This window comes from Diabrotica virgifera, chromosome 10, assembly GCF_917563875.1.
Source record: "Diabrotica virgifera virgifera chromosome 10, PGI_DIABVI_V3a".
In the NCBI taxonomy this organism is placed as follows: Eukaryota; Metazoa; Arthropoda; class Insecta; order Coleoptera; family Chrysomelidae; genus Diabrotica; species Diabrotica virgifera.
In genome coordinates this window covers 139,229,126-139,256,533 of record NC_065452.1, presented here as the reverse complement: position 1 = coordinate 139,256,533, position 27,408 = coordinate 139,229,126, and the positions used below count along the sequence as shown (strand labels likewise).

Here is a 27,408-nt window from a genome sequence, read left to right as displayed (position 1 = left end):
CCTTCTGCTTTTGTTGTCAGAAATAACTTACCATTTAGACAGGTAAAATTCGTACAGTTTTACGGGACATCTTAGAGGGTTTTCTTCATTTTCTTGTTGTTCATAGACCTTCTTCTTCCTTACATTATTTTCTAAAAAGAAAAAGAGCTTATAAAAAAGACTAAATTTAAAATTATATTTAGACGCATTCTGTTCTTAAAATGAATCTAGTTATTGCAGAGCAAAATAGTTTCCAGGCAAAATAATTCGATTCATAACTTAAGCAATGGCTAGAGAATAAATCGGTGTATGAATTAATAAAAAAGAAAGATAGCACTACAAACTTACGGATTGCACTTTGTGGAGGGTAAAACCTTAAAAGGACATTTCTGGAACCCGGTACTTTAGAAGCACCGGGTTGGTTTGGATTTCTTTTCCAGTGCTTCATTATATGGGAGAAAGACAGCTGCATATGTTCATCTACACTCTACAAAAATAAAACATTTAAAAATGTAAGGTTAATGTATTTTACATAGTATGTAATAGATAATATTATAGTATATAATAGATTTTACATAGTAATAGATAGTAAGAGATAATATACATTTTAGGAGACATGAACGCAAGAGTCGGTAACATAATTATACCAGGAATAAAGCAACGATTCAATGAAGACAACAAAAATGAAAATGGAGAACTACTTATTAACTTTTGCTCTCAGAATGAATTTCGAATAAACAATACGTTCTTCAGACACAAAGATCAACAAAAATATACATTCCAAAATACAAGAGGACACAGATCCGTTATTTATTATATATTGACAAACAGAAACATCCACCACTCTCAAGTACTAGACATACGATGTTTAAGTGCAGCTAATATTGGAAGCGATCACAACCTAGTACTTGGAAAAATCAGAATAGAGCTACAAAGAAACAGGAAAGAATACCCTGTTGAATGTGAGATAAGAATAAAGGTAGAACAGCTACGAGACTTGTCAACACGAGATCTATACCAGAAGACTGCAAAAAGTACTGAATGAAAACTACATTACACCGGATGAAGACATAGAAGAAAGTTGGAGGAAGATCAGAGATAATATCAAAATGGCAGCAAAGGAAGCACTTGGAGAACATAAGATAAGTAAACATATACGAAAGAAAAGGAGAACTCCATGGTTCTGTGAAGAAATAAAAATAAAATGCCAAGAAAAAAAGAAAATCTACCTAGAATACAAGTCCAAAAGAACGAGACAAACATACGAAGAATATAAAAGAGTACGAAATGAATTAAACTCAATAGTAAGAAGGAAGAAAACAGAACATTGGGAAGCATTTTCAAAAGAGATGGAGCACGACTTTTATGGGATGTAAAAGGAAATGTGGAAAATGATAACGAGGTCAAAGAGCAGAGATGAAGGAATTGATAGAAGTAAAACATATTGATACAAATACATGGACAACTTACCTAAAAAACCTCTATCAAACAGCTAATCACAAAGAACTGGAAACACCAGGATTAGAATCGGATGAGAAAACAGAAATTAAAGAGGATGATATAAAGAATGCCTTAAAAAAGATGAAAAATCGAAAAGCTCCTGGGAAAGATGGAATAGCTAATGAACTTTTATAATACGGAGGAGATAGACTTCGCAAAGAACTGAATATCCTTATAAGTAAAATAATAAATACAGGAAGAATACCAGAAGAATGGAGAACCACTCAAATGATAGCGTTATTTAAGAAAGGTGATAGGGCAGACCCCAGTAACTATAGAGGGATAAATTTACTGAGCACTATACTGAAACTCACAACAAAAATACTTATGGAGAAAATAATGGCGTGCATAAATATATCGGATGAACAAGGATTTAGAAGTGGAAGATCATGTAACGATGCAGTTTTTGTGATAAGGCAAATAGCGGAGAAATCATTAGAATACAACAAACCAGCCTTTTTCTGTTTCATAGTCCTAGAGAAAGCGTTTGATAGAATCCAATTAAAAGATGTGATACACCTACTATATGACAAAAATTTACCACTGGATATCATAAAACTGATAGAAAACATATATGTAAGAAATAAAATAGAAATGAAAGTCAATGGAATAATAACAGAACCCATAGAAACAAACACAGGAATCAGGCAAGGAGATTCACTAAGCTCTCTACTGTTTAACATAATCTTGTATGCAATAATAAAACAAGTGAAGAAAAAAAGAGGGTACAAAATGGGCAGTAGAGAGATAAAAATACTCTGTTACGCTGATGACACCGTGTTAGTAGCAGAGTGCGAAGACGACCTACAAAGATTATTGCACGAGTTCAACATTAACGCAAAAGAAATGAATATAAAAATATCAGCCCAAAAAACAAAAAGCTTAGTAATTGCCAAAGAACCAATAAGATGCAAATTGGAGTTAGACAATCAAATTATACAACAAGTAATGACTTTCAAATATCTGGGAATTAATCTATCAGCCGACAACAATATCGAAGAAGAGGTAAAAGACCAAATAATTAAAGCCAGTAGAACGGCCGGATGCCTAAACGACACAATTTGGAAAAACAAACACCTAAGATTGGAAACAAAGGCCCGAATATATAAGTCAGTTATTAGGCCAGTTATGACTTACACGGCCGAAACAAGACCAGATACAAACAAAACACGAAGACATCTGGAAACCAACGAAATGAAGATCTTAAGAAGGATTGCTGGAAAAGGACTACATGATAGGGTAAGAAGTGAGGAAATCAGACGCATATGTGGGGTAGACAATATAAATACCTGGGTAAAGAACAGAAAAGAAGAGTGGAATGAGCACATAAGCAGGATGTCTGAATCAAGGATAGTAAGAATAGCCAGGGACAAGTCACCGTTAGGCAGAAGTATAGGACGCCCAAGGAAAAGATGGAATGACAACTTAGGGGCAGAATGAAAGGCACCGTTGAAGAAAAACAGGCAGTACTGCCTATATAAAACAAGAAGAAGAATGTATTTTACAAAAATAAAGCAAAATTAGCATTGTGCCTTAACTAAAAATTGTATATGGACCGATATCAGAAGGATAAAATAAGATAGTCGCATTTTCTAATATGCCATTAATATTAACACTACACAAACTTAAATACCATATACAGTGGAACCTCGATAACTCGGATTAATCGGGACCGCGGCCGATCCGGGTTATCGAAAATCCGAGATAGCCGGAGAATATGGTAAAAATTAATAAAATACGGTATACTTACAGATAAACTCAGTTAGAATTAAAATAACATGAAATATATTTTTAAATATGCACAGTACCTACTCATTAAAATTACTAAAAAAAACACCAAACACAAACGTAAGCAAACGGAAGCGAACAATACAAGACACACAATATAGTCACAACGATGTAATGTTATTTAAGAACAGTGAAAACTAAAGACCATTGTTTATAAAAGAATTTTTTAAATAGTCTTTCCTAAACAATGCTGACAGTTTAAAATAAAAAGGAATAGGTACTACAGACAGGTGGCTGTTGTTTCTGCGGCGTGTGCTATGAGTCATTTTTAATATCGTATAGTTTAAATTACACACATACACATTATCTCATATTATATTACATACATTTTTATTGTTGAAAGGTTTGTCTGATAATTAACTATTTTGATGGGAAATAAGCCACAATTAAATTGAAAAATACAAAATATTGAAAATCAAAATGTTTATCTGATGAAAATCGGTCCGGGTTAGCCGGACTTCCGGGTTATCGGGGGGCCGACTTATCGGGGTTCCACTGTAATCTAATACATCTTTTAGAGTCAAAAAATCAAGACGTTTATAAAATTGTATACAGTCATATTAATTGTTTTAAATTAAAGCTCTGAAGAAAAAAATATAATGAAATAAAAAATAAATAAATAAAAATAAGAAAAAAGATCAAAAATCACTCAGAAAATCTAAACCTCCGAGGTGTTGAATCGGGTTTGTCTTAGCGTAGTAAAAAAATAATAAAAAACAGTAAAAATTTCTAAGTTTCTAATATTTCATGTACTAACTGTTAAATAGACAATGCAATACAATAGTTTCAAAATGTAGATACCAACCCTATCTTTTTGGCTAATTGGTTTATGCCAAAGCCAATTATACATAAAAAAGACCCTATCTTTTGTAAATATAGAACACGTTGGTTGTTTCAATGGTGATAATTAGCCGAAGAATACTTGTAATAATATTTACTGTATAGTTTGTATGTATATTTCGTCCTATTTATTTGTATTTACATATTGTTATTGTTTAGCGTTTTTAAGGGTAGTTATCTTTAATGAAGTTTTCTCAAGGTTCAACAATTATTAAATTCATAAGGTAGATTTCAGGATAATTTTAAAATAACCATTAGCATAATTAACTCTTAATATATTTCTTGAGAATATTTCCGTTGCAATCGTATATTACCGTATCTAATACATATAGTCATCATCATCATTCTCTTTGCCTTATTCCTATGCGGGGTCGGCTTCTCTAATTGCATTTCTCCACACAATTCTATCTTGGGTCATATCAATGTTAATCCCCTTTACCAAAATGTCCTGCCTTATCGTCTCCCCCCAGGTCTTCTTTGGCCTTCCTCTCCTACTCCTTCCAGGAATCCGCACTTCAGCTATTCTTCGTATTGGGTGATTAGCGTCTCGACGTTGAACATGACCAAACCATCTCAATCTATGCTCTCTCATTTTGGCAACAATTGGTGCCACACCTAGACTTCCCCTAATATACTCATTTCTAATTTTATCCTTCTTTGTCACTCCACTCATCCATCTAAGCATTCTCATTTCCGCCACATGCATTCGTTGTTCCTCTTTCTTTTTCACTGCCCACCATTCAGTTCCGTACATCATAGCCGGTCTTATGGCTGTTTTATAGAATTTTCCCTTCAGCTTTATTGGAATTTTTCTGTCACACAACACACCACTCGCTTCTTTCCACTTCATCCATCCAGCCCTAATTTTACTGCATGCATCTCCATTTATTTCTCCATTACTCTGTAATACCGATCCCAAGTACTTAAAACTGTTGCTTTTTACAATCAGTTCACCATCCAAAGATACCATTTTATTTGTAGTAACTCCATCTTTAAATGAACATTCCAAATACTCTGTTTTTGTCCTACTAAGTTTTAAACCTTTTTCCTCCAGAGCTTGCCTCCACTGTTCCAGTTTTTGTTTTAAGTCTCTTTCACTATTTCCTACTAACACGACATCATCAGCATACATTAAGCACCATGGAATGTTACCCTGTAGTTTCGCTGTTATCTGGTCCAAAATTAATGAGAATAAATACGGACTAAGCACAGAGCCTTGGTGCAATCCTACTTTCACATGAAATTTATCAGTCTCTCCCACACCTGTCCTAACACTAGTCGTTACTCCCTCATACATATCCCTCACAATCTTTACATATTCACCAGGGACTCCTTTCTTATTGAGTGCCCACCACAGAATCTCTCGAGGAACTCGATCATATGCTTTCTCAAGATCAATAAATACCATGTGAGCGTTTGTTTCTTTACTCCTGTATTTTTCCACCAACTGCCTTATAATGAAAATTGCATCTGTTGTTGATCTTCCCTGCATAAAGCCAAATTGATTCTCAGATATTTCGGTCTCTTCACGTATCCGTCTATCAATTACTCTTTCCCATATTTTCATGGTGTGGCTAAGCAGTTTTATAGCCCTGTAGTTTGTACATTGTTGTATATCTCCCTTGTTTTTGTAAACAGGTACCAGTATACTGCTTCTCCATTCGTCTGGCATTTGTCCAACTTCCATAATTCTATTATATAGGCCTGCTAACCACCTTGTTCCTGTCTCTCCCAATGCTCTCCATACTTCCCCAGGAATATCATCTGGTCCTACCGCTTTTCCTTTCTTTATTTTTTGAAGCGCTTGAGCCACTTCCTCGTTTGTTATTTTGGTGACCATTGCTGCTACTGTCTCCGTTGACTCTAATACATATAGTAATTTTATTAAATATTTAAATCTATTTTTTGTTTCTATACATTATTTCTTGTTGACACTAAGCATATGACTAATTTTGTTCAGCGCATTATCTTTTTGAATTTATCAATAAACACTTTTAAATCAAACGTTTATTCTTTTATTCGTCACAACATAAATATTTGATTATTTATTTCACCGTAATTAACATTATCTCTTGCAGGTGTAATTTATTAGTTTATCTTTATATTTAGTTTATCTTTATATGTAACAAATTTTCCTTGTGATTTTACTTTAACTGAACTTGCAACTTAAAATTGAATCAGAATTGATATGCATTTTTAATTTCTAATATTTCGAGTAAGTTTAATTTTTTGTTGTTTTTAAGAAATTTTCAAAGTTATGGTACCGTAAAACCTGTGTTAACGGCCACCTGCCAACATCGGCCACCTGTCCTAACGGCCAGCTTAAAAATTTCCCAAACCAATTATATGTAGACTACAAAAACTGGCAATAGCGGCCACCTTTCTATATCGGCCAATAGTTCTTTCATTTTTAGTGACCGTTACTGACAGGTTTTACTGTATAACGATTTTTGTGATTAAATCATTAGCATTTGTAAAATTAGTTTTTCCCATAAGCTAACCATTTAATCAAGAGGCACATAAGGCCTAGCGCATACATACAATTTTTTAGTCGAACAATTATTTAGTTGAAACGTATTGCAATTTGTTCTCAACTAAACTATTTAGTTGTGTAGGGTGCGCATACAGTCGATAGTTGCATTGGAGATTTCAGTGTGTCATCATTTCATATAACAAAAAAGTACTTGCTTGTGCATTACTGTACATGAAAGATAATGAAAAAAGGAAAAGAAAATTCTAAGTACATCCCATACTAAGTGACAGATTAAAAAATGGAAAAGTTCACGCGATACATTGCAATCTAAAGACTTGCCCAGACAAGTTTTTTCAGTTTTATCAAATGAGCAAACCGAGCGTCAACATTATTTTATTAATTGCTCCTAATAATAATAAAATAATAATTAGTTAGACTTTCCTGCGCGAGTTTTTTGTCAGTTCTTCTATCAGGCGCGACCCCCTGCGAATGGGGGATGCTTTCTGGGTATTCGTAGCGCCAATACCCAGAGAGTAGCAGGGATACTTGCCGTGGAACAAAAACTGACACCTGGCAGTAGGTATAAAATGCACACCCATGAGAATGGAGATAAATAATTTAAGTTTAGGATCGCTGCCTGGGGATCGCCAGGGCACGTCTGGAGCCGGCGCTGGACGTGACAGCATGCGGGACGTACAGCCCAACCACAACCACAAGCGAGCCAAACAACAACAAGAGCTCCACCCGCCGAAGGTGCTGCGCTGGATCATCAGCCGGCGCTCACTCAAGCGGGACGACCGAGGCAGCGCATGAAATGGAGTGTGTCCATTAATGAAAACATTTTGCGCTTCTATTACAAGGTGACAAACCTCGGTCAAGAAACAATCGGCTACCGACAACAGCTGTATGCCGAATTTTGCAGGACGTACCCAGATATTCAAGTATCAGAACAAAGAGTATCAGATCAATACCGGGTAATCATAAGGAACAACCTTATCCCAGAGACTAGACGCAATTCGATCAAAAGCGAAGTCGAACGGGAGATTAATAACCAAGAACAAGTTTTAGATCAAGTCCCTAATGAAATCCTCGATGAGCAGACTCCTGAGATTCCCATGCCAGAAACTCAACCTGATAATACACAGCAGGAAAACAACGAGTTGCGCGATAGTCTAGCAAACGAAATGGCTCGTGCCGTACAAGAGTTTAATGGAACAAACCCACTTAGCAGACCACCGCTATCACGAATAAACTCTTGTAAGAAACTAGGTGCGCTGTTACAAATTGTGAACACTGAAGTCCTACCCAACTATGTCCTAGAAGCTCACACGTTGGAATATTTGCATATGCTAATCTACTGTGCAGCAACAGCAATTGCTAATGTAATGGGCGTCAAGATCAGAACACGACGGGTTACTAATAACGAAAGAACTGGTAACAGAATTGCACCCTGGGAAAAAAAACTGCTCGGAAAGATCGAATTATTACGTAGGGATATTGGTATAGTCACAGAATACATACGAGGAGAAAAGTCAGAAAATCAGAAGAGCTGAAGAAATAATGCTGACTACCGCAAGACACTCAAGATATGATCCAGAAAACAACACAGCCCATCAGTGTCTGGATACATTAAAACAAAAGCTCTCCGTTTATTCAGGAGGGCTAAGGAGGTACAAAGTTAGTAACAACCGCAAAAGCGACAATGCTCTTTTTGAAAGCTCTGAAAAGGCGTTCTATCGAAAACTCACTTCCACTGCAGAACGTGTCGATAAGACTTACCCAAGCCAAGAAGAAATTCATGAGTTTTGGGGAAATCAACTTTCCACGCCAGCTGCTCTTAACAACAATGCTGGATGGATAGAAGATACGACACAGAACTGCCAACACTACATTACCACCCTTTGCGAACCCTTCACTACTGAAGAAGTCTCAAATACCATCAAAGAGCTTCATAACTGGAAATCTCCTGGACCAGACGGAGTTCAAAACTTTTGGCTCAAGAAGTTTTGGAGTGTTCATGAATGCTTATCAACACTAATTAATCATGTTATTTCTAATCCGCAGAATATACCATCATTCCTAACTCAGGGAACCACTTATTTAATTCCGAAGGATCAAAATAACACCCAAGATCCAGCCAAATACCGCCCAATTACTTGTCTTCCAACTTTGTATAAATTGGTCACATCCTGTGTAGCCCGGCGTATCTGCCAACACTGTGCTCTGAACAATATCATAGAGCCTCAACAGAAAGGATGCGCTAAGGGTTCCATGGGTTGCAAAGAACAACTCATCATCGACTCAGTCATTTCTAACCAGGCATATTCCAAAAAGAGGAATCTTTTTACTGCCTTCATTGATTACAAGAAGGCCTTTGATTCAGTGCCGCATGAATGGCTTATAGATATATTGAGAATATATAAAGTCGATGATAATATAGTGACCTTTTTAGAGCATATAATGACGGAGTGGAAGACTAGAATTCAAATACCTGGTGAAAATAACATCGAAACTGAAAATATCGCAATCAGCCGGGGCCTGTTTCAAGGAGATTCGTTGAGTCCACTGTGGTTCTGTCTAGCTATGAACCCACTATCTCAGCTATTGAACTCCACAGACGCAGGTTTTAGCATCAAAAATAACAACAATGTGGTGGCGAAGCTTAATCATTTATTGTATATGGATGATTTGAAATTAATGGCTTCCACTCAAAACCAACTCGATGAGATGCTAAGAACTGTAGAAACTTTTTCTAATGATATTAGCATGCATTCGGACTAGACAAGTGCCGTATTTTAAATATAGTCAGAGGAAAAGTACAGTTCGAGGCCATGGGTGAAAACGATATGTATAAATATCTTGGAGTAAAGCAAGCGCGGAGAATTGACCATAAACAAATGAAAACAGAGATAACTACTGAGTTTATACGAAGGGTAAAACAGCTGCTTCGCTCACACCTTAATAGTAGAAATTTGTTTAAGGCACTAAACACCTACGCATGTTCCGCGCTTAGCTATTCATTTGGCATTGTTAAGTGGACAAAAACGGACATAGAAAATCTTCAGCGAAAAGTAAGAACGCACCTCACAAAGGCACAAAAGCACCATCCAAAAAGTGCAGTAGAAAGAACGACATTACCACGGAATTTGGGAGGAAGAGGACTTATGGATATAGGTGAGCAATTAGACAAATAAATTGCTAATTTAAGATCTTATTTTCAGATGCAGGCTGAAACATCTACTCTACATCGCGCTATCTGCGCAGTAGATGACACAACACCGATAAAACTGAGGGAAGCAGAACTGCGCATAAACCACCTCACTAAGGACGAAAAAATGCGCAACTGGATGGGTAAATCTCTTCACGGGCGACATCCCAATGAGGTCAGCCAAGACTATGTCGACAATGCAGCGTCGAACTATTGGTTGACAGCAGGAAAGATGTTCCCTGAAACGGAGGGTTAATTACTGGCCATTCAGGATCAGGTTATACCAACCAAAAATTACCTGAAATATATCGTCAAAGACCCTCAGGTTCAAAACGACAGATGCCGATATGGATGTCAAGCCCAAGAAACCATCCAACATCTTACAGGGGGCTGCCAGGCATTTGCTGCAACTGAGTACAAGGAACGGCATGACGCAGTGGAAAAAATCCTTCATCAAGAGATAGCGATCCACCTGGGACTTCTCCAAACAGACCATCTTCCATATTATCAATATGTCCCTGAGAGTATGCTTGAGGATGGCAACTACAAGCTATACTGGGACCGCACTGTGCTCACAGACCAAACAGTGGCACATAATAGACCAGATCTCGTATTAGTTAATAAATTAACAAGACAAACACTAATTGATGTGGTGATACCTAACAACAATAATCTACGTAGCAAATTTACTGAAAAGATCGCCAAGTACAGAGATCTGGAAATTCAAATACGAAGGCAATGGAGAATGCAAAGTATCCAGACCATACCGATTATTATGTCTACTACTGGAGTCATTCCGAAGACCCTCCTCGAAAGCATAAAAAAGCTGGGTCTGACTGAACATCTTTATAAGACCATGCAGAAAGCTGTACTACTCGCGATGGCCAGAAGTGTACGAAAATTTTTGGAGATACACCTGCATTCCAAGTCACCTAGGGCTCGATAACACGGAAAGAGTCCCACCAGAGCTCAATCCTTTTAATACCGTAGGCATCTGGGATGAGTCAATTTTCCCCTTAGAGGGAGTGTGAGCCGTATGGCTAAATCTGCATAATTAGTTAGACTTTATAGTATATTATATTGATTTTATAATAAGTTAATAAATCTTAATTTTCAATATGCTCGAAATAAATCCAAATGGACTATGTTCTTCCCCTGTACCCTTCAAATATTATTAGGGCAATAAATGTTTTTATTTTTATTTATCGGTGTCTCTGCTTATGGACCGAGAGCTAGCAACGTCGGGAAAACAAGAATTTTAAGACACTTGGTTTTTTAATATATTATTACCTATGCTTCCTCGAACACCTTACCGGCCATCTGGCTACTGAGACAGGTTGCGTTCACCTGTACAGGTAAATATATCGAATTTAAAATTATTTTAAGACGAAAAATTTGTTTGCATTAATTTTTAAACATTATTAGAAATATGAATTATAATTGCCAGACATTTCTGTGGTTGCTAAATACGCGCCAGACGCTATTTTTTATAAATAATAATTGAAAATTTTAAATCGTTTTAGTATGTCTGTAATTTTAATACATATTATATATTTATACATAAATAAATGCAAAATTAATTTGCCAGACATTAATTCGGTTGCATTCACCAGCCAGATGGATTTAAATTCATAAAAATAATGTGTATTTTCAGCAAAACGATCGCTGGTTGGGTTAAGAAATAAGACAAACAAAAGATACGACAATTTCGTGGGTGCATGTTGTCCGCACATGTATTAAGATGGGTCAGTCAGAATTCACAGTGTGTTAACGATTCTTGTCGAGTTTCTATTTAGAGTGAAATAATTGTGATACAATGATGTTTTTTAAATAAGAATAGGGGTCGTTTGATAACTCATTTGAAAGGTTATTAAATTCTCTATTCAATAATATAAACTTTAACAATATTATTTATACAGGGTGCCCAAAAAATTGTTTTGAATTAAATTAATTGAGACAAGAAGAAGAATGTATATAATTTATTTATGTAGTTGGCAGTTGGCCATTGAAATCCAATATGTGAGGTTTTCTCCAAAAAAATTCCAACCACGTGGGAAGAGTCCTGTGTTGCCCTGGGTAACATGCAGGCATATCTTTGACATCACATGAATTTTATATAAATATGTAAAACAACTAAATCGTTTACATTTAAAGGGTTTTTACCCAATACATTTTGGTGGCTCAGGCATGCAATTTTTGGCTTTTAAACACTGAAAACGTTTTGTATTGTGACCCTTATTTAGGGTATTTTAAAATATACCTTTTACAAAAACCTGGTATTTTTATAATTTATTTAATTCGAAATACATTTTACTGTTGTCCGAAACCAGAAAAAAATGTTTATTTGATACATAAATATTGTTTTTCGCTTATATTCAACATTAAAGCTGCCACCCACCTGCCTCTTAGCAGTTTGAATATTTAATTTAAGCGAAAAGGGTCGTGTGATAGCTCATTTAAAAGGTTATTTAATTCTCTATTCACTAATATAAACATTAACATAATTATTTATACAAGGTGCCCAAAATTTTTTTTAATTAAATTAATTGAGACAAAAAGAAAAGCGTATATAATTTATTGAATTCGAAATACATTTTACTGTCCGAAAACAGGAAAAAATATTTATTTGATAAATAAATAATGTTTTTCGCTTAAATTCAATATTAAAACTGCCACCCACCTACCTCTTAGCAGTTTGAACATTTAATTTAAGCGAAAAGCAAAGTTTATTTTTCAAATTACCATTTTTTCTGTGTCCTGACAGCAGTAAAATGTATTTCGAATTAAATAGATTATATACATTCTTCTTTTTGTCTCAATTAATTTAATTAAAAAAAATTGGGCACCTGTATAAATATTTATGTTATTTACTAAGAAAGTAAAACTTCACTTGTAGCATCTATCTACAAGTGAAGTTTTACTTCCTTAGTAAGTTTTTTATTACGGTATACAGCCAATGAGAGGAATATTTTCCTTTATAAATTATGTTATTGTTTATACTAGTGAATATAGAATTAAATAACCTTTCAAATGAGCTATCACACGACCCCTTCCGCTTAAATTAAATGTTCAAACTGCTTAGAGGCAGGTGGGTGGCAGCTTTAATATTGAATTTAAGCGAAAAACAATATTTATTTATCAAATAAACATGTTTTCTTGTTTCGGACAACAGTACAATGTATTTCGAATTAAATAAATTATATACATTCTTCTTTTTGTCTCAATTAATTTAATTTAAAAACATTTTTGGCACCATGTATAAATAATATTGTTAATGTTTATATTACTGAATAGAGAATTTAATAACCTTTCAAATGAGCTATCACACGACCCTTATTCTTATTCAAAAAAATCATCGATTGCGTCATCACGTCCAGATGGATGATGTCACTAGTATGATATATATGCCAATAAATTATAATTTAAAAATAAAAATCGACCTGATTCGTAATTTATCTCCAGAGTCGCCCATTCTCGAGAAAATGAATTTATTCCAACTCAAACGTCCTCACTGTACCTATAACTTCAGAGGCTTATATCTTAAAACCATGATTTTTTGGAGCTATGCGCCCATTGAGTCTTTTGTTCTACACATCAAGGACTACCAGAACCCAAAGTTTCAGAGCATTTGACAGAGAGCCATTTGAGTGTAGGCGCGAGGGCGTTTAATACCATGGGAATTGAGTTGCATATCGATAGTTGTGCGACTTTTCAGTCAAAAGGCGATCGAGGAGGTCTTTTGATTTTTTAGTCGAGCGACTAACGAGGTGACAGTATGCGCACTTCAATATGTTCCTATAGACATAGACTTATGATACACAACTAAATAGTTGTTCTACTAAAAGTTGTATGTATGCGCTAGTCCTAAGGCGTCTGAGCTGTGGTAGAACAGAAATGGTTTCAGCTTAAAAATAACCAGTACTTACTGTGAGATTGAAGTGTTTAGTGTTGAAAAACATCAAAGTACTCAGTAACACGTGCGGTGAATGAGCTCCTAACTGCTTACTTTCCCACAGATGTTCCTCTTCAACTCTAGTAACGATGTAGTGCGAATCATTGTACAGGATTGAAAACTTCTTTGCCACTTCATCTAAACAATCTGTGAATTTTTCATAGTATGGATCGCAAAATATATTATCTATACGGCCATTTTCAAACAAATACTGTTGTATTCCAAGACATAGGTAATATATTGTATCTGGTGCATACTCCGCACCATTCGGTTTTCGGACTTCTTTCACAAATAAACAGAGAGAAAAATTTAATTCATCAGCCGTTAACTGTAGAATTTCAGTTTTGAAGAGTTTCACATGGCGAGTTTTTTCTAAGTCAGAATTTTTCGTAGTAACCCACTGCTTCCAGGCATTTACTCCAAAGGTGTACTAAAATAAAAGAAATATGTATTAGAATATTGTAGTTCAACTTCTTATAAATTGATTAATTTCTCCACGAAATTCTAAGTAATCAAATCTTAACATTATTCTGCAAATATAATATTACACACTTGCGATCATAAGAAGCGGGGTGAAACCTTGTAATATTGTGTACCTAATGTGTTAAAAGTAAGTAGTTTTGAAACACCAATTAAGTAAAGTTTATGTTGTTGTTTTCACCAATTTTGAAAAAATGTGAAAACATTGAATTGTCCACGTCCGTCTGTCCGTACGTTCGTCTGTCCGTCCGTCCGTCTGTTTGCAAACTCAACTCCTCCGTCATTATACCAGGTAGAATGACAAATGAGGTGTCAAATGAAAGCTTATCCAAGGATGGTACTAAAGGTGAGAAATTTAACCTAGGCTGTCTGTCCGTCTGTCTGTCCTACCGCGTATATGATTCCTTCGTCACTGTACCAGATAGAATGACAAATGAGGTGTCAAATGAAAGCTTATAATCCAAGGATGGTACTAAAGATGAGTAGTTTGACATAAGCTGTCTGTCCGCCTGTCCGTCCAACCTGGTATAGTGACGGAGGAGTTATATTCGCGGACAGACAGACAGACGGAGAGACAACCTAGGTCTAATTTCTCACCTTTACTACTATCCTTGGATTATAAACTTTCAGTTGACACCTCATTTGTCATTCTACCTGGTATAGTGACGGATGAGTTATACTCGCGGTCGGACGGACAAACGGACAGACAGCCTATGTCAAATTTCTCACCTATAGTACGATCCTTGTATTATAAACTTTCATTTGACACCTCATTTGTCATTCTACCTGCTATAGTGACGGATGAGTTATATTCGTGGTTGGACGGACAGACAGCCTATGTCAAATTTCTCACCTTCAGTACCATCCTTGGATTATAAGCTTTCATTTGACACCTCATTTGTCATTCTACCTGGTATAGTAACGGAGGAGTTATATTCGCGGTCAGACAGACAGACGGACAGACAACCTAGGTCTAATTTCTTACCTTTAGTACTATCCTTGGATTATAAGCTTTAATTTGACACCTCATTTGTCATTATACCTAGTATAATGACGAAGAAGTAAATGTTATTATTCTATTATTCTTGTAGGTACATTTAACATTGATTGAAATTATGAAAGAAATATATAGAAAACAGCATGGCAACACTGTGATGCACAAACATAAAAATCCAGCCACATTCAGCTGTGCCGGCTGTGCGTTACATAGGGTGCTTTAAAATCCAAGAAGTCCAAGAAGCGGGTCACTCGATGAACTATTCAAGTTGTCCGATTTGAGTGATTTTTTTAGTATGTTACAGCCTTTTCTTTATCAATATCGCTATAATAATATTGTTGCTAGACAGGTAAATTGTCATTGTATACCGGGTGTAACAATCATACTGTGTTTATTCCTCAAAGTTCAGAACACCCTGTGGAATATTTTAGCATAGATAAAATATTGAAATTAAAACTCAATCGTTGCATTACGCTTTCTTAACATTTTCTTTTTTGATTTATTTGTTTATGTTGGATAATAAAAAAGTTAGGCACGTTAACAACTAACCATGTTCTTCATCAATACAGGGTGTTTCTAAATAAGTGCGACAAACTTTAAGGGGTAATTCTGCATGAAAAAATAGTGACCATTTGCTTTATAAACGTATGGCCGCAAATTCTTCGGTTTCGAGATACGGGATGTTGAATTTCTTCTTACAAACTGACGATTTATTTATTGCTCTAAAACCAGTTGAGATATGCAAATGAAATTTGGTAGGTGTTAAGAGGTATTTATGCCGCATTTTTTGACATACAATTAAGAATTTTATATTCACCATTGTCGTGTATACGGGATGTATCTAAAATGTTTATGCCCGTATGCACGCCAATGGTGAATATAGAATTATTAATTGTATATCAAAAAATGCACAACAACTGTACCTTCAAACCTACCAAATTTCATTTGCATATCTCTACGGGTTTTAGAGCAATAAATAAATCGTCAGTTTGTAAGAAAAACTTCAACATCTGGTATCTCGGAAACGAAGCATTTGCGAACATATAATTATAAAACAAACTGACATTATTTTTTCATGCAGAATAATTACCCCTTAAAGTTTGTCGCTCTTATTTAGAAACACCCTGTATTGATGAAGAACATGGCTAGTTATTAACGTGCCTAACTTTTTTATTATCCGACATAAACAAATAAATCAAAAAAGAAAATGTTAAGAAAGCCTAATGCTACGATTGAGTTTTAATTTCAATATTTTATATATGCTAAAATATTCCACAGGGTGTTCTGAACTTTGAGGAATAAACACAGTATGATTGTTACACCCGCTATACAATGACAATTTACCTGTCTAGCAACAATATTATTATAGCGATATTGATAAAGAATAAGGACTAAAAAATCACTTAAATCGGACAACAGGTTTAGAAAATTCGAGACATCTAACTTGAATAATTCATCGAGTGACCCGCTTTTTATGATCGCAAGTGTATTTAATATGCTTCACTGGTTATGTAATATCATTGAAATACTTCGAAAATATTAAAAAATGTTTGTAGTGTATTCTACTATTTGACTAACTTTACATTAACTGCTTTAAGTTGTATCTATCACCTGAGATAATTTTATTATGTTCATAATTTTAAGTTTTCTTTGTAAACGTTCGTTAGTTCGTTCCTATTATTGTATAATTTCTAATAATAAAACATGGATTTGTGAAAGCCTAGCGTATGAATATTTAGACAACTATTTACGGCAACTTAGCTACATTTCAAACAAAAATGCTTTTAGTATACTGTATCGTAACCCATTTTATAGCTAAATTGAAAAGAAAAACATTTTTGAATAAGTTTTAAGAGGGTCAGGTTTTGAGTGGTTAAGGAGTACATATTGAAAGTGCAAAATAACTTAGAATGTATTGCTAATTTTACCTTCAAACACATGTTAGCATCTGGCTTCTCAGCAGGTTCTGAAGGTGGAGGAGGCTGCTGTACTTGGTGATGCTGCATCATTGGCATATCAACTTGATGATGGGACATTCTCCTGCCACGCTTAGTTCCTCCTCTGGCTTGCCTCATTCCCCTCTTTCTTCCTCTTGCTGATGGGCTCCTCTCCATCATATGATGATGCATGGGCTGAGTTTCGTCTACATTCTCATCTTGGGGATGATGTGGTTCACCACCTTGTGACGCTACGGATAAGTAGATTAGGGTTTTTTATACCAAGAGTATTGAGATACCCATTTTAAATATTTCATAACTATTTTTTTTATTATTTTTGTATATACTAAGATTGCATTGGAAATTATATTTTTTTTATATAGAATCCGTCAAAATTAAACAATACAATAATTTATAGCACTTTGACTATGTGTGCGATAAAATGTGGAATAATAACTCCCTTCCAGAAATTGTAATTTGCAATACATTGGCCTAATTTAACAGCAAATCTGACAAGAAATCTACAGGTCTACGGAACATCTAAAATTGGAGGACCAGTATCCAGGAACCACCCAGGAGAGAGACTATAATAGACAAAATGTATAAATTGTTCTGTTTATATCATTTAATCTTTTATTTTGTATACAGTTAAACCTACATAAAAATTAAAATCTTGTTTATTAAAAAAAGTATCTTAGTTGATTAGAACATGTCTAGGTAAAGTATATCACTACTATGACTACGCAAATTTTTAAAATTCTTTTAATAAAGTAGTAAACAATGGTAGATAATATATTTTTATATAAAATTATTCATAGATAGGTAAATTTTCATCAAATATCTTACTTAATTTTAATGAAAAACTATATACAGGAGCACGTAAAGGTTGGAATAAATTCATTTTCTCGAGAATGGATGACTTTGGAAAAAATCCAAAAAAAGGTCAATTTTTATTTTTGAATTACGACTTTTTGGCATATATATCATACTAGTGACGTCACCCATCTGGGCGTGATGGCGTCATCGATGATTTTTTTAAATGAGAATACGGATCGTGTGATAGCTCATTTGAAAGGTAATTCAATTTTCTATTTAATAATATAAACATTAACATCATTATTTATACAGGGTGTCCAAAAAAATTTTTTTTGAATTAAATTTATTAACATAAAAAGAAGAATGTATGTAATTTATTTAATTCAAAATACATTTTACTGCTCTCAGAAAACGGAAAAAAATGTTTATTTGAAAAATAATCATTGCTTTTTAAAAAAAAATCATTGCTTTTCGCTTCAATTAAATTAATGTTCAAACTGTCAAGAGGCAAGTGGATGGCTGCTTTAATATTGAATTTAAGCAAAAAACAATATTTATTTATCAAATAAACAGTTTTTCTGTTTTCTGATAGCAGTAAAATGTATTTTGAATTAAATAAATTACACACATTCTTCTTTTTATGTCGATAAATTGAATTCAAAAAAAAATTTTTTGGACACCCTGTATAAATAATGATGTTAATGTTTATATTATTAAATAGAAAATTGAATTACCTTTCAAATGAGCTACTACACGACCCCTATTCTCGTTAAAAAAATCATCGATGACGCAATCGCGCCCAGGTGGGTGACGTCACTAGTATGATATATATGCCAAAAAGTCGTAAATTAAAAATAAAAATTGACCTGTTTCGGGATTTATTTCCAAAATTGCCCATTCATGAAAAAATGAATTTATTCCAACCTTGACGTGCTCACTGTATATAGAAAACTTTTTTTAATGCGACATACGAATAGCTGCTTTTTACATAAAAATAGAATACATACACCTGATTTATGTTCGAGGAAAGGTTCCAACGCAATTTTGAAGAAATATGGATATTGCAGAGGAATCTTGCAAAAGACTCTGTACAACGAAAAAGGAGCTTAGAAATCACCAATGAATGGTCGGAAAATTAAGGAAATACATGGAATGTTTTAAAGCTATATTATATTATATGCAATACACAAAGAACGAAAGATAGAGGGAGAAGGAAGACAAAGTTGTCGAAAATGCATATATAATTACAAAAAGGGGATCTAAGAGGGCTAATCCCTTTGTTTAGAGGTTCATAAAAAATTATTGAGGATAATAGTCTAAGAGCCCTCCGACTAACGGTTTTCCTGTAAGGCTAGAAATTTGTATAGTGATAATTCATAGCACACCAAGGCTAAAAACCATGACCTGGCAGGCATCAGCCCTGCACGTGTATCTACCAGGTGAATCAAAATGTGCATAGTTTAGGGGTAAAATAAACTTTCTCCTGTAAGGTTTAAATTTAAGTATGTGTTTGAGTAAGTCATTTAGAAGAAATGTGTACAATGACATGCGATTATGAACAGCATAAGACCTTGCCAGGCGAGGGGAAAGATTAGTGGTTTTTCCTAAAATTATATTTTTTTGCATCGACAAAGTTTTTTTTAGATTTTTTGAATCATTCCAAACAGAAAAGGTCTTTAGTGACTTTTCTCTTAGGTAATAGTTTTTGACATATACCCGATTAAAAATTTAAAAATTGCGAAATCGGCCATTTTTAACCCTGAATCGGACATTTAACTGAAAATTTCAATGTTGCCAAGGTAGGTAGATATTCTTTAAACATCGATTGATAAAATCCCAAAGAGTTTTTTGCAATACAATATCGAAAACCCCTTTGTTTTTTAATTGCTAATCAAGCGGGCGCGACACTGTAGTATAAGTGAGGACATTTGAGTTTGCATAGAATTCATTGGATCTATTGAATAAAAAGAAGTATTGGCTTTTACTTACAAGTATTTAAGTATTTATTTAATAGTAATTGAATAAAGTCGTTTCTTTAATGCTTTCTTCAATTACTATTAAGTAAATACTTAATACGAGGAAGTAAATAAAAGCAAACATTTTTTTTTATTCAATACACCCAATATCTCGAGAATGGGCAAATTTGAAGAGAAATCCTCAGGCAGGTCGATTTTTATTTTTAAATTAGGACTTTTTGGTATATATACAGGGTGTCCCGGAAAGATTGGTCATAAATTATACCACAGATTCTGGGGTCAAAATACCTACAAAATAGGGGTACCTATATACAATAGTGCACACAAAAAAAGTTACAGCCCTTTGAAGTTACAAATTGAAAATCGATTTTTTTTTCATATATCGAAAACTCTTACAGATTTTTTGTTAAAAATGGACATGTGGTATTCTTATGGCAGCAACATCTTTAAAAAAAAATTAAAGTGAAATTTGTGCACCCCATAAAAATTTTATGGGGGTTTTGTTCCCTTAAACCCCCCAAACTTTTGTGTATGTTCCAATTAAATTATTATTGTGGCACCATTAGTGAAACACAATGTTTTTAAAACTTTTTTGCCTCCTAGTACTTCTTCAATAAGCCACTGTTTATCGAGATATTTTGAATATTTGTCGAATCCACCACATATTTGTATATGGCTAAGTACGATTATAGAGACCTGTTAATAATCTTAAAATTTATTTATAATTTACATTTTTAGGTATACAGTACAACCTGCTATATCCGGACCTGTCATATCCGGACCTCCCCATATCCGGACGATTCTACCGTCTGCATCTACCGAAATCTACCGAGAAAGGCAATTCTGCTGTTGGACAACGCACCCTCTCATCCCGACAAAAAAGAACTAAACAATGGCGAAATAAAACGTCTGTTTTTCCCCAAATGTGAGATCCCTTTGTCAGCCTATCGATCAAGGTATTATAGTATCTATAAAACGTGTCTATCGACGAAAGTTATTGATGGCGTCGATTACTGGAATGTATGAAGAAGAAAACGTTTCAGAGACTATAAAAGAAGTGGTCTTGATATCCGGATTTTTTCATATCCGGATTGGTCTGTCGCCACATTGATCCGGATATGGCAGGTTTTACTGTATTTTGAAAAAGAAGCCACATCTCGATAAAAGGTAACTTATCAAAAAAAGACTAAGAGGCAAAAAAGTTTTAAAAATACTGTGTTTAACTAATGGTACCACAATAATAGTTTAATTGGAACATACACAGACATTTGGGGGGTTTAAAGGAAGAAAACCCCCATAAAAATTTTATGTAAATATATTAAAAAATAAGCCGCATCTCGATAAAAAGTGGCTTATCGAAAAAATACTAAGAGGCAAAAAAGTTTTAAAAACGTTGTGATTAACTAATGGTACCACAGCAATGAATTAATTCGAACGTACACAAAAGTTTGGGGGGATTTAAGGGAACAAAACCCCCATAAAATTGTTATGGGCTGGACAAATTTCACTATAATTTTGTTTTAAGATGTTACTGCCATAAGAATGATACATGTCCATGTTCAATAAAAAATCTCTAATAGTTTTCGATATATTAAAAAAAATCGATTTTCATTTTGTAACTTCAAAGGGCTGTAACTTTTTTTATGAGCACATTTGTACTAAGGTAAGTGAGGTTCAATCGAACTATTTTTGACCCCAGAATGTGTGGTATAATTTATGACCAATCTTTTCGGGACACCCTGTATAATACTAGTGACGTCATCCATCTGGACGTGATGACGTAATCGATGATTTTTTTAAATAAGAGTAGGGGTTGTGCGATACCTCATTTGAAAGGTTATTTAATTCTCTATTTAGTAATATAAACATTCACATAATTATTTATACAGGGTGTACAAAAAAATGTTTTTTTATTAAATTAATTTACATAAAAAGAAGAAATTTTTTTTGCACAGCCTGTATAAATATTTTGTTAACATTTATATTACTAAATAGAGAATTAAATAACCTTTCAAATGAGCCATCGATTACGTCATCACGCCCAGATGGATGACGTAACTAGTATTATATATATGCCAAAAAGACCTAATTTAAAAATAAAAATCGACCTGTCTGAGGATTTCACTTCAAATTTGGCCATTCTCGAGATAATGAATTTATGCAAACTCAAACGTCCTCACTTATACTACAGTGTGGCGCCCGCTTGATTAGCAATTAAAAAACAAAGGGGTTTTCGATACTGCATTGCAAAAAACTCTTCGGGATTTCATCAATCGATGTTTAAAGAATATCTACCTACCTTGGCATTATTGAAATTTTCAGTTAAATGCCCGATTCAGGGATAAAAATGGCCAATTTCGCAATTTTTAAATTTTTAATCGCTTATATGTCAAAAACTATTAACCTAAGAGAAAAGTCACTAAAGACCTTTTCTTTTTGGAATGACTCAAAAAACCTTGTTCGATGCAAAAAAAAATAATTTTAGGAAAAAACCCTAATCTTTCCCCTCGCCTGGCAAGGTCTTATGCTCTTCAGAATCGCCTGTCATTGTACACATTTCTTCTAAATGACTTACTCAAACACATACTTAAATTTAAACCTTACAGGAAAAAGTTTATTTTACCCCTAAACTACGCACTTTTCGATTCACCTGGTAGATACACGTGCAGGGCTAATGCGTGCCAGGTCATGGTTTTTAGCCTTGGTGTGCTATGAATTATCACTATACAAATTTCTAGCCTTACGGGAAGACCGTTAGTCGGAGGGTTCACTAGCTCTTATACTATAAAGCATCTAACATCATAAATAAAAATATTAGACACGAAACTATTCATATTCACTTACAGAACCTATAGATATAGGCAGCGGAATATGACAGGGAGACTCATTGAGTCCTATGCTCTTCAATTTAATCATGGATGGGATCATCAAAAACGTCAACAAAGGAAGAGGATATAGAATGGGAAACAAAGAAGTAAAAATACTCTGTTACGCAGACGACGCAATATGTATTGATGGCCCAAGATGAAGAAAGTCGGCAAATATTAGGCCACAGATTTAACATAACAGCAAAAGAATTCAATATGATTCAGATGTAAAATGAGGCGCTCAAAGTAACAGTGACCTAACCCACAAATTGAGCATTTTTAGATTAATATATCAATAAAAGCAGCATCATTAAATCTTCGGATTAACAAGGGTATACACAACCTACCTCTACATTTGGCTAAATGGCGCTATATAATTTGTAGCGCCATCCCATAAGCATAATGGAAATATGAATGCAAAGATTGCATTTATATCACAACTTCGTTTTTGGAGTTAGGCCACTGTTGCTCTGAGCGCCTCAAATAGAAATTGATGGTATCAGTATTGAACCAAGTAATGGAAGTAAAATACCTTGGAATTACATTGTCAAGTTACGGAAACCTGGACAAAGAAGTGAGAAATGAAGTACAAAAAGCAAATAGACTGACAGGATGCCTTAATAACACAATATGGCGAAACCGAATTATTAACATAGAGATAAAGTCAAGAATTTATAAAACCAGTGTAAAGGCTGTATGACACTATGCATTTTCTTGTATCATTTCTAATATCGTTTCTGATATCGTTTCTTGTATACATTTTCTTGTATCATTTCTTGTACGTACATTTGTGCCCTGTATGACACTATGCAAGTTCTTGTATCGAAAATTGTATGAAATTCGGCTTGTGATTGGTCGATATTTTGTTTGTCACCCCGTGTCACGTTATGGTAGTACTGCATCTACATCTACAGCTGATTTTAAGGATTTTATAAAATTTATAAACTTTTATATAACATTTTAATGTTAACCAGAATTTTACGTTGACTGTTTGAGGTTGATTATTTGTGTTTTTATTTTGTTTTGATATTTGTGCTAAAATATTTGCATTAGAATTATCTTCAGTTTGATTCAAATTAGGAGCTATTGAATTTTGTAAAAAATTATGCACCATGAAACCTAAATTTATAGTTTGAACTTTACTAGGAGCTAAATATATGGTTATTAGTAGAACAGTAGTCCATACCAAACGGTATATTAAGTATAAATATAAGATTTATAAATAATACCTACAAAAACACAAATAAATTCATCAATACATGATCCCATTTTCATTTCAGCCGCCATTATGAGTAAATAATTATGACATTTTAGATGTTTTACCAGCAGGTTTTACGTTTTTGCTCTTTGCGCAGAAATTGGCGCAGTTCTTGTACAAGAATCTGTGTCTGACTCAAATTCTTGTATCGTTTCTTGTATATGTGTATGACACTATGCATTTTTTTGACATATCAGAAACGATATTAGAAATGATACAAGAAAATGTATAGTGTCATACAGCCTTAAGGCCAATAATGACACATGCATCAGAAAAAAGACGCGATACAGCCACAACACAAAGACAACTGGAAACGGCAGAGATGAGAGTACTGAGAAGAATTACAGGAAATACACTGAGAGATCGAAAGAGGAGCGAAGACATTAGAAGACAATGTAACGTACAGTATATAAACGAATGGACACTAAATAGAAAAAAGAATTGAATAACCACATAACCAGAGGCACGTGTGGTCAAAATAGCAAGAGATAAATCACCAATCGGTAGAAGTATCGGCCGACCGCGCAAAAAAGAGTGACAACCGTCCACAGAGGTATCAATCCGCCAATGAACAAGCAGAATTGCTTATAAAGGGGAAGAAGAAGAAATTATTCATATGAACAACAGTATACTAATTGAGAAAAACGATAAAACATAGTCTGAAATGTAAAAGTGGTAAAGTAAAAAAAACTGAAAAAGAACATTGGTTAGTACTACGAATTAGCATTAGAAATGTGATATTTATTTGTAAAAGATTTTTTTTCTTTTGAACGAATTCTTTTGTTGTTAATATTAATATGTTAAGAATATTATGTTGATGTTAATCTTTAATTCCCATTACATGAGAAGCGAGTTTGTCACTAGTATTTCCCTCTGATCGTGGAACATCCCATATATTTAAAATCAGAATCATGCATCTCAGTCCGTCAGACTTTTCACATCAAAGTATAGTTAGAAGTACTTTAATCATGGGTAAATCTCAATAGAAACGCCGAACGAACACTCACCTGTTATAGTATTTGCTGTCAGTGCCCCTTCCAGGTCAACTGCAGGTTCATCTAGTTCGGTAGCCATCTTTAATGCCATTTGCAACATGTCGTCACCAAAAGTGTTGCTAGCATCAACAGGTTCAGGGCTGTAACTATCTTCTGGACCACCTGTGTCGTCAACATCACTTTCTGAATCGGTGATGTCATCCTTCTTTTCTTCAGCTACCATTTCTGCCATCATCAGAAGTTCAGCTTCATATGGATCTGTTGGAATCTTCACTTGAATTTTCTAGAAGAATTTGTTAAATTTAAATAAATAAATAACAAATACCAAATAAATAAATTATCAAACTGACTAATACAATATTAACACACTAAGCATTTTGAGACCATGCATTCTGAGATATACATACAGTGCGAGCATGAAGTATGGAAACAAAGATACCCCGTAACACCCCGTACGATATAGTAACAAAATGTCGGTTAGGTATATTGGATGGACCAGCGATTTAAACGATTAGAAAAATATTACAGGAGTTTTTATTCTGAATGGATTTCTGTTTCCAAAGACAAGGTGGTCATACTGAAAACCACCTTTAAGTGCACTTTAATTGTTTTCTTTGGGTGCTTTCTGTTTATACAACAATATTACAAAATAAACATGTTTTTTCTAATTTCTGGTTATTAATGATTAATATTGGCCATTAACAGATTATATGTTGCATCAGCAATAAAAAACTAACAAGAGATTGTTAAATATGCAGGTGGTTTCATTTAAAAATATGCATATTATCTGTAGATGATGATGATGACATAACATAGGAAGAATACAGGGAAGCAATTTTAAAATTAAAAAATGGCAAGGCTGCAGGACACGATAATATTAAGGCTGAGCCAATTAAATATATGGAAGGAGAAGGATTACAATTACTATGGAAGATCATAAGGAGCTGTTGGCATACCGGATTCATACCTAGAGATTGGACTCTTGCAACTATTCTACCATTACACAAAAGAGGTGATAAACATAAGTGTTCTAACTACACGGGAATATCATTGTTGGTAGTTGCTAGTAAAATCTACGAAATAATACTAGAGAAAAAGCTGCGAGAAAATATCGAGTCCACACTGGATGACAGCCAATGCGGCTTTAGGCCAGGGCGAGGTACAACCGATCTCATATTCACGGTGAGACAGTTGTCAGAAAAAGCCCGAAAGCATAACAGTAAGTTGTTTCTCTGTTTTGTGGACTTGGAAAAAGCATTTGATCGGGCACCACGTAACAAGATCTGGGAAATATTAAACCGTAGAAATGCGAAACCGAAGTTAATCCAAGCAATAAAGAGTATATACGAGTATAAATGTACACGTAATAATGTAAGAACGAACAATCGCTCATCTCTGGAATTCTACACAAGGACAGGTGTAAGACAAGGTAGTGTTCGGAGTCCTTTGTTATTCATCACTCTAATGGTCGAAATTGAAAAAGAATGCAGGGGTAAGGTAAACAGAACTAGGATTGGGGTGTATAAACTTCAATAAGTTTACATGTCAGAGTTGGTATATGCCGATGGCCTGGTAATTGTGGCAAAATCAGAAAAAGACTGGCAAGTGAATGTGAATGTTTGAAATGAAGCTTTTAAGAAATTCGGGATGAAAATAAATATTTAAAAAACAGAAGCTTTAGTAGTAATATCGAAAACTCAAGAAAATATAAATGTAAAGCTGAATAATGAGACCATTACACAAGTAGAAGACTTCAAATATCTAGGATCAACAATTAATGGACAAGGAAATATAGAACCAGAAATAAACAGCAGGGTAATGAGTGCAACAAAATTATACTATGCACTAAATAAAAGATTTATTAGGAAGAAAGAAGTAAGCCTGAAAACAAAAATTAAAGTATTTCAAACTGTATACGAGCCGGTGCTACTCTACGGTAGTGAAACGTGGACAGTGAACGACAACATCCGTAGTAAAATTCAAGCATGCGAAATGCGATATTGACGTGCGGTATCCGGGGTGACCCGACGTGATCGTATAAGAAATGAAGACATACGTGAAAGGTGCGGTATTGGAAGGACATTAGAGAGACTTGAAACGAAACAGTTATCGTGGTTCGCACATAAATATGGCGAGAATGAGTGAAGGTAGAACTGTAAAGGGGGTATGGAAACCGGCATCCGACAACAAACGACGAAGAGGAAGGCCAGCAAGAACGTGGAACGCAAATATTGGAAAGGCTTGCGTAAAAAGAAATATTGGGTGGAGAGAAGCAGAAAGACTAGCTACTGACCAAAAGGAATGGAGACTTACCTCGACACCATAAGGTACCAGAGGACGGC

The 27,408-nt window shown here is 34.5% G+C and overlaps 1 protein-coding gene across 2 annotated transcripts in view; it reads right to left on the bottom strand.

The window, feature by feature from the left end:
• The window catches only part of LOC126878564 (zinc finger MYM-type protein 3), a 57,340-nt gene that overhangs the window by 7,145 nt on the left and 22,787 nt on the right, over positions 1–27,408 (bottom strand). The window contains exons 7-11 of one of the 2 annotated variants that reach the window (XM_050641350.1): positions 25,079–25,349; positions 17,146–17,405; positions 13,715–14,170; positions 328–466; positions 32–131 (exon numbers count right to left, since the gene is read on the bottom strand). In XM_050641350.1, coding sequence (XP_050497307.1) covers positions 32–131; positions 328–466; positions 13,715–14,170; positions 17,146–17,405; positions 25,079–25,349 — 1,226 coding nt within the window. The remainder of the gene's footprint in view (positions 1–31; positions 132–327; positions 467–13,714; positions 14,171–17,145; positions 17,406–25,078; positions 25,350–27,408) is intronic. The other variant, XM_050641351.1, reaches the window with a different exon arrangement.